A 13,719-nucleotide genomic window follows, 5' to 3' on the forward strand; every position below is an offset into this window, starting at 1 on the left:
GAATCTCATCGAAGTCGAAACAACGAGTCCAAATTCAACCATTCCATGATTGCGACGGCTCAGATCAATTTTCTCCGCCACGTAGGATCCCACATACGTGTCTACCTTCAATTTAATCTGGACCATGTTGTTGTTGCCGTTGAAAAATGATTGCAAAGTTGACGTTTCGAGAGTGATATCGTTGTCAGGACGTCCTTGCTGATCCCTGTAAAATATCTTGCCATGAAATGCATCGTGATGGTAGGAAATTCTCAGATGGTGGTTAGGGTTTGAAACAGTGAGTTTTATGTTCCATTCGGCTGAGAGTTTTGTGGTGTTGCTTACTTTGAAGGAGCTGAGTGAGCCTGAGTCCACACGGACATTTGGGTATTCTGCTAGGGTGGCGACTAACATCCAAACCATGAAATAGATGAAACAAAGGGTGATGAAAAGGAAGATTGCAAGATCAGTGAAGGAGCATTCACGTCGTGATTCTCGTGAAGGCATAGTTGGATTGGAGGAGTTCATGATGTTGTTGTTTGGTTTCTATTTTGCTACTATTATATATAGAGAGAGAGAGAGCATAAATGATCAAGGTGTTTAGCTACACAAAGGGTAGAAATGTAAGAGCTTGGAAATTAAGTCTCGTTTTGCTTTTGCTTATATTTAGAAATGTGAGTAAAATGCATGAGTTTACAAATGAAGACATCTGATAGTGATGGACATGTGCTCGCTAGTTTGAGCATTTTGAAAAAAAATAATATTAGGTATTTAATTAAGCACTTACTAGCAAATTCTGAACAAGGCAAAGAAATATATTAAATAGCTACTCATGATGTCATAAACACACAAGTTAGTATTTTCCTTAAAATATTAGGATACATTATACTAATATATTGAAAACAATGACTCTAAATGATCTCAATGAATTTTTCAATCCATTGAACACAAAATGTATTCTCTAAGACCTATCAATATTTTTGGGTATAAAAAAGACATGTCAATATTTCATTCAACCAGTACATTTCTAAATCAATGGATGAACATTTTTTTTATTCTTTCATAAAATGAAAAACTATATGCATATTAGGAGCCATTCAAAACCAGGACAGTCAATTGAATATGAGCATATATATGATGAAAAAAAGGCATATCAAGAATTCAATTATTTTTTTTTTTGTGAAGGGAAAGAATTCAATTAATGTTGTTCAGCTAGTTAGGTGTAGTAATATGACGGATGAAGGAAATTACATCGCACTTTCCTTGTGGTTATATTTAGAAACACTGAGCTATTGGCTCAGTTTACAAATGAAGAAGGCAATAATAATGAAGGGCACGTGCTTACTTGGTCATCAATTATGTGATCAAACATAGGAGAGCACTTCCTTGGTAGGCACATCAAACTAATTAATAACCAGATTATGATTTGTGGCAACAATTTGGTTCTCTTAAGAAAAGTATATTTTTATTATAGAAATTTGTACATTTAATGCATCAAAAAATTAAAATATTAGACATTTTCAATAAATAATTTTTTAATTGAAGAATGTCTTTAGAACACTTGTTACCAAGACCATATAATTTTCTACTATTTCTTACTACACTAGTCATGGAACTTTACAATTCAACCAACAAGTTATCAATTTTTCAGAACATTATGATCTTCATTGAACATTGAAAACATTATTATGATCTTCAATGATGGTTTAATTATAATTTGTTATGGCATTTTATTGTTTTTAACATTGGATCCATTCAGGAAAATTCTCTAAATTGTGCAAAAGTTTTGGAGTTTAGACCAGTTCTTTTTATGGAAGTCCTATATTGTTGTCATGATGTTTATAATCGTCTTTTTATAAAATCTCTTACTACACTATGTATGATAAGCAAGACAATTTTTACATACACTCGAACATTCAATTGTTTCATTCTAGTATGACTTCCATGGATAAGCCAATTACTCGAAATGAAGCATCATGTCAATACCCACCATCATATTTAGTTTGTGTTTGAAATTGCCATGATGGCACGCAGTGGCGTATCCAGGACCCTGACTCAAGGGGTGCAAAAAATTTCAACTCCATTAATAATTATATAATTTGTATGATAAAAACATAATGTTTGGATTTCCAAATTTAAAATATACATGTAAAGTGAATTAAAATTACTTTACATATTTGTGATTTATATGCTGCTAATTTTCATTAGTGTTGAGAGGATACTCACAATTTTTCAAAGGATAACTCATGCCTCACAAAAAGTTTAAGCATACTCTATGTTATATTAATTGTTTGCGAGGTATCTAAGCAAGTTTTAGTTTGGTGTAGTGGCAATACTTATTTTAGTAGAAGCTCAGGTCTTGGGATGGAGACTTGGCCTCTTCACTTATGCAACATTTAGTTGAAAATAAAAAGCAACCAAACAAAATGATAAATAACCAGAAAAAATACATAGGAGTACTAAACACATATATAGCTAGCAAATGTCAGTTTTAATATGTAAAAGGCAAGTACTGCAACTACTAAAACTTGTTATGCGTCAGCCTTAAAATGAGAAAGCCGTTGGATTGGTGCAACAATCAAAATTCAGGGTGTGCAAATGGAAGTAAAGCATGATAGTAGGGGTAAATTTGGAAATTCCAGGGTGTGCAGGTGCACACCCTCAGCCTTAAGTGGCTCCGCCCCTGATGGCACGTCCAAATGCACGTCAAGGTAGAAGCTACAACATGGAGCGTTAAATTTGATTGATGTGCGTCTATGAGTGATCACCGTATTTCTAGACATATGCTTATTTCGTATGGTTTTAGGACAAGGAGAATCAAAAGTGACTCTAAACACAAAAAATTGATTTTAACATTTGTTTGTGATGTCAATTAAAAATTGATTTTGTATTTTGAATTGATATTTGATTCAAGTTTGATGTGATTTGTAGTTTTTGACTCTAAACATAATTTTCACATTAAAATTATTATTTAACCTACTTAACGAAATTAGTTTTTTTTCCCTTACATCTACTTATGTAATTAATATTTTTCTATAATTTACTTATTTTTTGACAACATGTAATTTACTTGAACAAATGCCTCAAAATATAACAATAATAAAAAAAGATAAATTCTAAATGGAACATGTGTGCCATGGACAAACTTCAAAAATGCTTAAAACACCAACGACGATGTCTCTTAGACGTTAGAGTAATGATATTTTGACATCCATTTGATGACAACTTTGTTGACAACCTTGTTTTTCTCACTTCTTATTGGTCAAAAACAATGGAGAGAGAAAAAGGAAGAGAGAGGATAACAACATCATGTGAGTATGAGAGAGAAAGTTGTCCAAAAATTATCAAAAAGTGGTTGTCAAAATATCATTTCTCTAGACATTAATAGTCATTTTTATATGATTGAAAATAGTGATTTAATAGATACTGATTCAGTAAATATAGCCGAATACAAGCATATTTATGTAAGGGTTTGCAAAATTAATAGTGTAATAATTGGATATAATTGCAAGTTATCTATGAAATGAAATGTAGAATTGATAGATGTGAATTCAATTAAATTTGATATTCTTAGTACATAGAAGCATTAAGGAAAATATAGAAGAAAACTAAGTCTAAGACTATCATTACTCTACCAAAAGGAGAAAGGAGAGACTTCATCAAATTTCTTCATACCCATTATTGATCATCATTTTTTAATTTATGCACAATTCAAAATTCCTTGCATAAGAAAAGAGGTTGGGTTCTTTTTTTGCATAAGAAAAGATACATCAAGAGATCCGTGTAGTTACATCCCATTGTTAAAGTACACAACCACTCATCTGTTAACCAATCAAGGCGGTTGAGTTGCACCTAACAAGTTTGCAAGTTGTCCTTCCTCCAAAACAAACATACAAATGTCTTCTCCAATGGAACACTCCCCATATCCGATATAGCACACTCCTTGCAAAGTAATTGAAAGTAATCTAAGAAAGACCGAACTGGTTAATGCCATATCAAAAATGCTTAAAACACTAACAAACATTATTTCTTAGAAATAGACATTATAAACGAAAAAAATATATGATTAAAATAGTGACTTAATAGATATCGATTCGATAAATATAATAAAAAAATATTATCATATTGAATTGACATCAAATCATCAATCAAATCTCCACCTTATTCATGAAGACGAAGATGATCGTGATCTTTTTTTTTTTTTTTTAAGAGTATCGTTAGTTGTTAAAATTTCCAATAATTTTTAAGGATTGATCCATTGTTGATCAATTAAAAAGGTGGCCCACTCTAGACCTCACCATAAAAATAAGTTTTTTCAAGTATCCCTTGGATGCACCAAGCAAGACGGTTGAATTGCACCCAAGTTTGCTAGTTGTTCTCCCTTCCAAACAAACAAACAAACAAACAAACGCTCCAACGGAACTTCCAAGCCAAACATTATTCACCCACTCCCCCGTATTCAAGATAGCACACTCGGCAAATAATCGACACTAATATAGGAAAGACCAAACCGGGGTGTCTCCACCATCGGCTAACTTTTTCTACCAAAGCACCAACGAACCAATCGCCCAATCCTTGTCCCGAACTCACTCCACACAAACATTTCCACCACAAGATTGATAGATTCGGATTGATCAAAATATAAAATATCCGAACCATACATAGCACTCAACATTTTGACCATTGCCAATCCTCCTCGGATCATAACCGTCACTGCCACCTTCACCCCAAGACCACATTCAATCTTCAAATTTGTGTATTTTAACTTTTCAACGTAACTTTGTCGTGTTTTTTTACTGAAATGTTAACACTTATTCAATGTCATGGACATCTCCAATTAATGATGATAGTAATTGCAAAACACGTTAGCCTAGCTACTACTAGTATTTACATCACATGCTGCGCTCAGGTTACAAATTAAGGAATTTTACACTTTTGGTTCATGTGAAAAAAAAGGTAAATGTTGTACTGCAAACTTTTGTGAAATTATATCATAGTTTTTCCCAGAGTTACAAGAACTTAAACAAACTTAATTAATATTGGAGGAACAAACTTAAACATGGGCAGCCACAATGATCTAATACACAATTAACATTGGAATTAAATCACATAGCTGTCTGTCCTAGAGTTACAAGAACTCCTACAATTAAAGATCACAAAGCCAGATACTAAGTCTTGAAAATATACATATAAATAATTAAGTTCTGGTGCATGTTACACCTTGAAGTAGAGCAGCTGGGGTTGAATTGTAGACATTTTTCGAAATTCCAAAGCTTAGTGGGTAGCAAACATACTTCAAATGTTTCCGATTGGAAACAAAGATATTATTCTTGAACCGCCGGATAGAAGTGAACACTTTGAGCCCGAATTCAACCCTTCCATGTTCACGGCGGCTCCGAACAATGCTCTCGACCAAGTGAAGTGGCTCATACGAGTCTACTTTCAGCTTCAGCTCAGTCATGCTGCCGTTGAATGGTTGAATAGTTGATGTATTGAGAGTGACGTCACCGTATTCATCTCTGTAAAATACATCAGCATTGAGTGTTTCTTGGTATGAGACACTTAGATACTGGTATGGGTCGGAGACTGAGAGTGTTATGTTCAACGAGGCACACATTTTCTCGGTCTCTAATATCCTACTGCCATTTATGGTTAGTTCGTTGAGTGATGCCGACTCGACTCGGAAACTCGGGAACTGTTTACCACGATTGGTGGCGTGTGCAAGTGCAAGCAGAACAAAGATGATGACAATCAGAGCTATTATAGCGGCGAAGCATTTGCAAAGGTGACACATTGTTGGATTGGACTCTCGCTTATAATTTTTTGTTTTGCTAGAACTGGTGGGTGAGTGAGTGAATGAGTGAACTCGTAGAAGAAGCTAGTAATAGACAGAGAGCGCGTGGTTCCACAATCCAACCACACGCCATTTTTATTGCCATTTTCAGTTGCCACCTTCTCATACAAGGAGAAACAACCTATTTCAAATGAGCAATGCTATATATCAAGAAAGATTTTATCAAGAAATTGTCCCGAAATTAATGTTAGCCAATAAAATCTCAGCCTGGCCGGAAATCATGGGGTGATGGGTGTTATGTATTTTTTTGTTATGAAACTTTAATAAATAAAATTGAAATCTAAGGATGATTATTCTGCCATGTCATTCTTGAATCCATCAAGAAAATCCATTCTTGATACCTAGCATTTTCCATTTCAAAATCTATTACCATTTTTATATTTTTCTATAATAACAAAATTAAAGGCAATAACATAAATTATATTAGAAATATTATAAATAATACATGCATTTTTGTAAATCAGAAATCACAGGGGTGATTATGGGCCTGATTATGATGTATTTTTTTTGGCACAAACAGTGAAATCAATGTATCATCTTAGTATTTGATTATCATGAATCCCGTCGAGGAAAAGCACCAAAATCCTAGCAACGAAAAATCAGAGTCTAAAGTAGAAGGAGAACAAATGATTGAGCAATTTCTTGAAAGACGTGAAGAAAACTCCCTTGAACTCCTTGTAGAGTAAAACGAAGAAGATTTTGAACAACATAGCTCCATAGTCAATTTCAAGAAGTTCTTTTCCAACAAGCATGCTTAAAACAACAGAAATTGCAATGGCCGTCGTTGAATTCATATTCCTACAAAAACAAAAACAGATCTGAGAATGATTTTCGTTCTTTAACTACTCGTAAGAAAAAATAGCAAATGAAACTTACATGAACACAACCGTCAATGCTTCATCGATTAGAACAGATTTGAAGAATGAGAAAGGAGAGAATGGAGAAGAAGTAGAAAATCCTTCATCGGTGATGTTGATAGCTTCCATTTTTTCTCTACAAAATAAACACGTTAAGCTTAATTAACATTTCATAATTAATTAGTTTGTTAGAAGAAATTAACGAAGCAAGCACATACTGAGTTGAGTATAGCTAAGCACGGAGTTAAAATGAGAGAGAAACTAACGAAGTAAATAGTGATTCCACCGTTTATATAATCGCTCAAGTGGGCTTGGGTTTTTCTTTATCCGCGTTTTTTTTTTACAGAAAGTTTAGGTGGGTTCGGCTCCGGTCACCACCAGGGTTAGGGTACGCTTCCGGGCCCAAAGAGCATTTATAGAGGTACTTACAGATCATCCACCAACACTGCCTTCACATCGGCAGAGGGAATCGAACACACGACCTTCTGCAAGGAAGTGACCCGTTCCTTACCAACTGAGCCAACGTGTGTTGGTTTCTTTATCCACGTTTGTTAATATCTTATTATTTTCCCTTTTGAATGTCTTTTATGATAATTTTGTAATAAAAAATTACTTTTATAAAGTTGTAAGTAAACAAGTTTTTCATTTGACAATTTGTATACAAACAAGTTTAAAATCACTTTTTTTTAAAGTGATTTTTATTACGGTAAACAAATACAAAATAGTTTCTATTTTTCTATAAAATTTCTAAATTAATTTTTTTTTTAATTTGTAACAATATGACGAAAAATATATAACTAAACTAGTTATAAATGATGAACTTTATTAAACTGGGCTAGTAATGTGAGGATTAGGAAATTACATTGCACTTTCCTTGTGGTTATATTTGGAAATACTGAGCAATTGGCTAAGTTTACAAATTAAGGTAATAATAATGAAGGGCATGTGCTTGCTTGTTAGACTGATACGCGGTGTTTCTATTTAGTGCATGTCCTTTTTATTTAGTCAATGTTTTTTTTTTTTTTTGAAAGAAATTTAGTCAATGTTGTTTCAAATCCCATTCTCGTATACTATTGACGATGTATTTTTTGAAGGCTTTTATATCTGTAGATAGGGGCTCATTTAAAAATTGGTCCCTGTATTCCTTAATCCTGACATATTTTGCCATGTCAAAATTTAATCACTTAAAATTTCGTCCCTCTCTCCACTTAATCACTGCCACGTATCTAATTACAGGGGTATTTTTGTAATTTCATGTTTGTAATTACAGTGCCATGGCAGTCATTAACTGGGCTGAGGGACCAATTTTTAAGTGATTAAATTTTGGCAGGTCAAAATGCCAGGATTAAGGAATACAGGGATCATTTTTTAAATGACCCCTATTTTTTTTTTGTTACATGGCTAAAGATAGGAAAAACAGAAAAACAAAAACAGACAAGAAGAAACGAGGCTAACGCCTTAGGAAAATAATTCCTAGTTCATCCGTCCTAAGCAGAGGCAGCAGGTCGTCATCATTCGAAGAGTGGATAGACAACTCGTCATCATTCGAAGCTCCAAGCTTGGCCAGAAAGTCCGCACACTGATTGCCTTCTCTCAGCGAATGCTGAAGGGAGAAATTTCTAGTACTCATGATGTCTTTGATGTTTTGGATAAGAACGGCATAGACATAAAAATGATTTAAATCATCTTTGATGAGGTTGACAGCAAGAAGGGAATCTGAATAGCAAACCAATTCCTCACAATTGAAACTAATCGCCAACTTTAAACCATGTAACTAAACACATATAAAAGCCTTTTTTAATTTGAAATTACTAATTAACAAGTGATTACATTCAACCTATGAAGCCCGGATACTCCAAAACGGAGACGTACCCGTATCGGATACGTATCGAATACCGATACTCCACGGATACTCGCGGATACGTGCCCACGAAGTATCAGAATTAATTATTTTTATTTTTAATAAATATTTTATCGGATATTTATACGATACTCCACAAATACACAAGGACTTCTAAGATACTTCACATATATGTATCTTAGAAAAAGATGAAGAGTAAAAAGTGAGACAATGTTGTAAAAATTCATTATAGATGTATATGATTTAATTTTAGATATGCATCAATAGAATTGTTTTTCGATTAAACACTTAAAATTATACTTCTTGTGGATGAACATGGCAAGAGATGTGGTTCAGTTAATCAACATTTGATAAAATTTGTGTTGAGTTCTTTTAATGATGTTTCTCTCGATATACATATGAAAATCTAATATGATTTATAAGAAAACTTTTAAAAAAATATTTTGATCACATGTATTATTTTTAAAAAATTCTAACTTTTATAATAATACAATAATGAAGAGTAATCAGTGTTAATTTTCTTCAAGTATTTTACATACATATAAGTTTTATTATAAATTTTTGTTAACGTATCCTAACAGTATCGTATCCTAAATTTAAAAAAAAAAATCGCGTAGCCGCGTACCCGCGGTCGCGTATCCCTACCGGGGCTTCATAGCATTCAACACATGTAGTACGTACTGGTGTCCGACCCCACACATGTGATTATATTCAATTATGTCATTTTTTGAAATTATTATTGGTATCGACGAGTCAATCTCTTGTCTCGTATTTGTGTTTGGGTTTCATAGATTTTTACTAACTTGCACGAAGAGTGTGCGTTCAAACTAATTAACAACCAAATTCTGCTCAACTCGTCAAGCCAAAGAAATATAATTGAGTATATAATTCTAGGCTTTGTTAACTAATAGTGATTAAAGCACAATAATCACCAACACTTTACAATTCAACCACAAGTTATAAATTTTCCAGAATATTATGATCTTCAATAATGTTTTAGTTATAATATTCTTATTTTCTGTTACAGGGGTCTCTTTGTACTTTTTAATGCATTATGGTATGTTACTGTTTTGAACATTGGACCCATATATTCATGACAATTATGTAAGTTGTGCTAGAGCTTTGGAGTTTAGACCACATGTTTTTATGGAAGTTATATGTCATTGTTTCAATATTCCTTGTTGGTGGTATGATGCTTGGAAATGCATTATTGACGCACTAATGCAACCTAATTAATCTTCTAATTAATCGGACTGGGTGGTTTATAGGAACACCATCGCCAAGCGAAGCTGAAACAAGAGGTAGCTTATAAAACAAGAGTTGTTATAGAAGAATCACATCCCGTGTTGGCCAAGATATCAACACATATTTATTTGCTTCTCAATACACACGAGATATCTTTAACATTCCACAATAACATCTTTATATAAAGTTTAAATGAAGCGGATATAAATTATTTTAAATTATCAAGGTTTTTGACACGATTGGCCACTCATTTTCAACTATCTTTCTGCAACATCATTATTCACAAAATTTCACTTCCGGTGTGTTAGCCTATATTTTCGAAGGCTATTATTAAATGCAGTCAAAGAAAGTTGACCTTATCATCGAAGAAATAAACAGTGTTCTTAGGTCTTCATCGAAGTCGAACTTGTTGGGAACACGTGTTTCAGTTTGGCAGGTGGAACCTATCGAGGGACGATTATTTCAGATAAGGGCAAGCAACGGATGTAACACCCCGTTCTCCCAACAACGTAATATTAATTATTATAATCAGAGTAATCACACAACGGAGGGTCACACTACTTTTCAAAAATTCATAAATAGAAAATATCTATTTATTTAAGCCCAACATAAAGAATCTTAATAAACTGCAGCGGAATAATTCTTTAAAATATAATTTCAACCAAAATTCAACATTAATGAAAATCTTGGCACAAAGGCCCCAACATAATTCAACTTTATTTTCAACAACGATAAACTCTAATAGCAAGTCTTTTCCAAAATATGTGATACATAAAAGAATGAGAAGACATTCGCAACGATTTCCCCATCCTAGTATGTATCAGAGCCCTAGACACTTGAGCCGACCAAACCTACAAGTCATCAGTACCTGCACATTACCCATGGTCGAGGCAACATATACGCAGAAGGGGTGAGAAACTTATCCAATAATAATAATATATAATTCATCAAATTAATGAAAACAACAAAGCATATCACAACAGGCATCATTAATAATGTATTTAAATAAACACATAAGCAACGACATAATTATTTTCAGCAACAAGGTACAGCAACAACGACAACAACAACATTATCCACAACGACACCGACAACTCGACAATGCGACAACGACAACAACTCGACAATGCTACAACGACAACAACAACCCAACAATGCTACGACAACAACAACTAATGCATCATGCAGGTGGTACCAATCTACGCGCGTTGAATGCTAAGCATTCCAGGGCATAAGCCCCCAACGATTTGGATGGTTAAAGCATCCCAGGGCATAAGCCCCCAACGGGTTGAATGATGAACATTCCAGGGCATAAGCCCCCAACAGATGTGAGTATGCAAATGGACTCAACTTGTGTATATCAACATACAACTTCAACAGCGACTACAACAACAACATATGTGCCTAAAACAATTATGACACACTCCCCAACTTTGACATTAGATGATGCAACAACGTCAACAACGGAAATCAACAACATAGCATATATATAAATCAATTACATTCATCTCAAAGTCTAAAACATCCCCCAAAAGCAATTAAGTTTTGATCAATAGAACATAAGTCAAATATCCATAAAACACCTCAACTAAATCCCTAACACTTAAGTTTGAAGTTGGAAAACCAACCATAAGTTTTTGGACTAACTAGAGATTAGTTATGCTGAGTTTTCTTAAAATTTTCTGAAGACCCACCTGAACTATTTTTATCATAACTCAAAATCTACAAATCTTTTCCACTCCAAACCAAGGCCATTATAAAGCTAACTTAATTATCTACAACTTTCATGTTTACACCGAAAACTAATTCAACACAGAAACGGGTGAAAATCAGTGAACAATCGAGGAAAAAGTTTGCAGAAAACGTGTCACGATTTTGGAAAACGTGCCACGTTTTTACGACCAGAAAAACCCAACTTTCGACATTTTAAAATCGTGCCACGATGCCCAAAACGTGCCACGTTTTTGACAGTACCAGGTCAAAAAAACAGCTTTTCAAAAGTGCGATTTCAACATAGTTTCACCCAAAAATCCCATCTTTGATCCCTTAATCACCCAAATTGTCTTAGAAACATGTTTACAGGTTTAGTATACAACATAGGGAACAAAACAACATATAATTATGCAATTCAACAACAAATTTCATCATAATTCATCATCTATCATAACTTCTCAAACCCTAGAAACCAAGAACAACAAATTCATCAATTTTCAAATTATATATCACGATTATTGAAAGGAATCCCACCCTTACCTTAATTCAGCAAAAATGAACGAATAGCTACAACAATCGATTTCTTCCTAGCTCTCTCTTGGTTCTTCTCCTCTTCCTCTCCAAAACCAGTTGTTTCTCAATTGTACGTGAAAATGTTTCTGTTCTCACTTTTTCTTTCTTTTACTCTCAAAAATATAACTCTTTCCTTTTCTCACTTAACTCCCACTAAACTCTCATAATTATTTACTTAATTCTCATTAACTAAAATAAATACTGTTTCTACCTATTTCTATTTCTCCTATTATTTCCACAAATAATAAGACAATATTCATTCAAATAAAACACAACTCTATAAATCATATAATAAAATAGCATCACACCATATATCACATAAAATCACCCAAAACACATATTTCACATAAAATCATCTATTTAACAAATAAATTCATATAAAAATACTCACACATCTACTAAAAATAATTAAATAAAAATGGGGTGTTACAACGGACATCTCCAAAAGGCGCGTTCGAAATTCAAATTGTATGGATAAGACTTGTTAGTTTTCTATAGTTATAGATTTGAATGCGAATTTAGGTAGTTATTTCTACTTGTATAAATAGTAGTTTTTCCGATGGAAAAGAGGTCACAATTCAATCATACAAAACTTACACTCAAATTATCCGTATGGAAGCGAGAAACGAGTCACAAGTTGCAATGTATGAACCTGTGTACCAATTTACATTCAATCAATGCAATTTACATTTGTTTTCTTAAATGTATTTACATTTTACTTGTTTCTTTTAAGCAATTCAAGTTGTTTTACTTAACACATTTCGATTGGGTTTAACTGGGTTGAATTCGATTACTTTACTTGTTTTATTTACTTAAAGTTCTTCAAAGAACAATAACAATTTCCTGGAAATAACAAAGCACAAATATGCTCTTAAGATTTACTGGTTGATCTTGCAAGTAACTATTTTTAAACCAGCGATTGTTTACCAAAAATCAGTGTAAACAAATTGGCACGCCCGGTGGGACCTTTTTGTGCTTCTTTGTTAAAAATTTCCTATTATGATTCATTTGATCAATGTTGTTGGTTTGCGTTGTGCATGCTATTAAGAAGTAAAAAACAACTTCCTGAAATGGCGCGTCCTCCCCCCATCCCAGATACAGCGACATCGAACGCCGCTAGTTCATCAGGAACAACAACAACCAACCCACCTACATCATCTGGTGCTACGCAAGCAATCCCAACTAGTACCATGACGACCGTGATAGAACCGGTCGAATCGACGATGGCCACGCAAACGAGTCAGGCCATTCCAGCGGTCACATCGGCCGCACGAACTACTCAGGCCGTTCCAGCATTTACATTGGCCGCGCAGGCCATCCCCAATACATCGAATCAAGGGTTTTTTAATCTTGGCACAAGCCGTCGAACTATGCAATACGGCATGCCAACTTCCTTGATGCAAGGCCTACATACGAACCCATCCTTGTTCTCCGAAAGTTTAAACGTACCGATGCCCCAACCGTTCACTCCTGGGGTGAGCGTTCAGATCGCAACACCCCAACAATCTTTAACCAATGCGTCCATGATGGCCTGAAGGCAACAGATGGATGAAGCAAATCATGAAATGGCTAATCTGGTGACGCAGCAGATGGGTGTAGTAATTAATCCTTTGATTCGAGATACTAATAACAGTTAC

The 13,719-nt window shown here is 34.1% G+C and overlaps 1 protein-coding gene across 1 annotated transcript; it reads right to left on the minus strand.

Annotated features, from left to right (window-relative positions):
• Positions 1 to 6,245: 6,245 nt before the first annotated feature.
• Positions 6,246 to 6,820, minus strand: LOC146924991 (uncharacterized). Its single transcript, XM_085710977.1, has 2 exons — positions 6,710 to 6,820; positions 6,246 to 6,631 (listed from the first exon to the last, which is right to left on the minus strand). The coding sequence occupies exons 1-2, from the start codon at positions 6,817 to 6,819 to the stop codon at positions 6,433 to 6,435; spliced, it is 309 nt and encodes a 102-aa protein (XP_085567103.1). The 5' UTR covers position 6,820; the 3' UTR covers positions 6,246 to 6,432.
• Between the last annotated feature and the right edge of the window lie 6,899 nt (positions 6,821 to 13,719).

This window comes from Medicago sativa, chromosome 5 (assembly GCF_051527215.1).
Source record: "Medicago sativa cultivar Bolivia chromosome 5, Bolivia_mono, whole genome shotgun sequence".
Taxonomy (NCBI): domain Eukaryota; kingdom Viridiplantae; phylum Streptophyta; class Magnoliopsida; order Fabales; family Fabaceae; genus Medicago; species Medicago sativa.

Bases quoted from the DNA above. Each gene is read 5' to 3' on its own strand.
- LOC146924991 (XM_085710977.1), bottom strand. From the start codon at position 6,819: ATGGAAGCTATCAACATCACCGATGAAGGATTTTCTACTTCTTCTCCA. The intron at 6,632-6,709 runs GTAAGTTTCATT...TTGTTTTTGTAG, and splicing joins GCATTGACGGTTGTGTTCAT to GAATATGAATTCAACGACGG.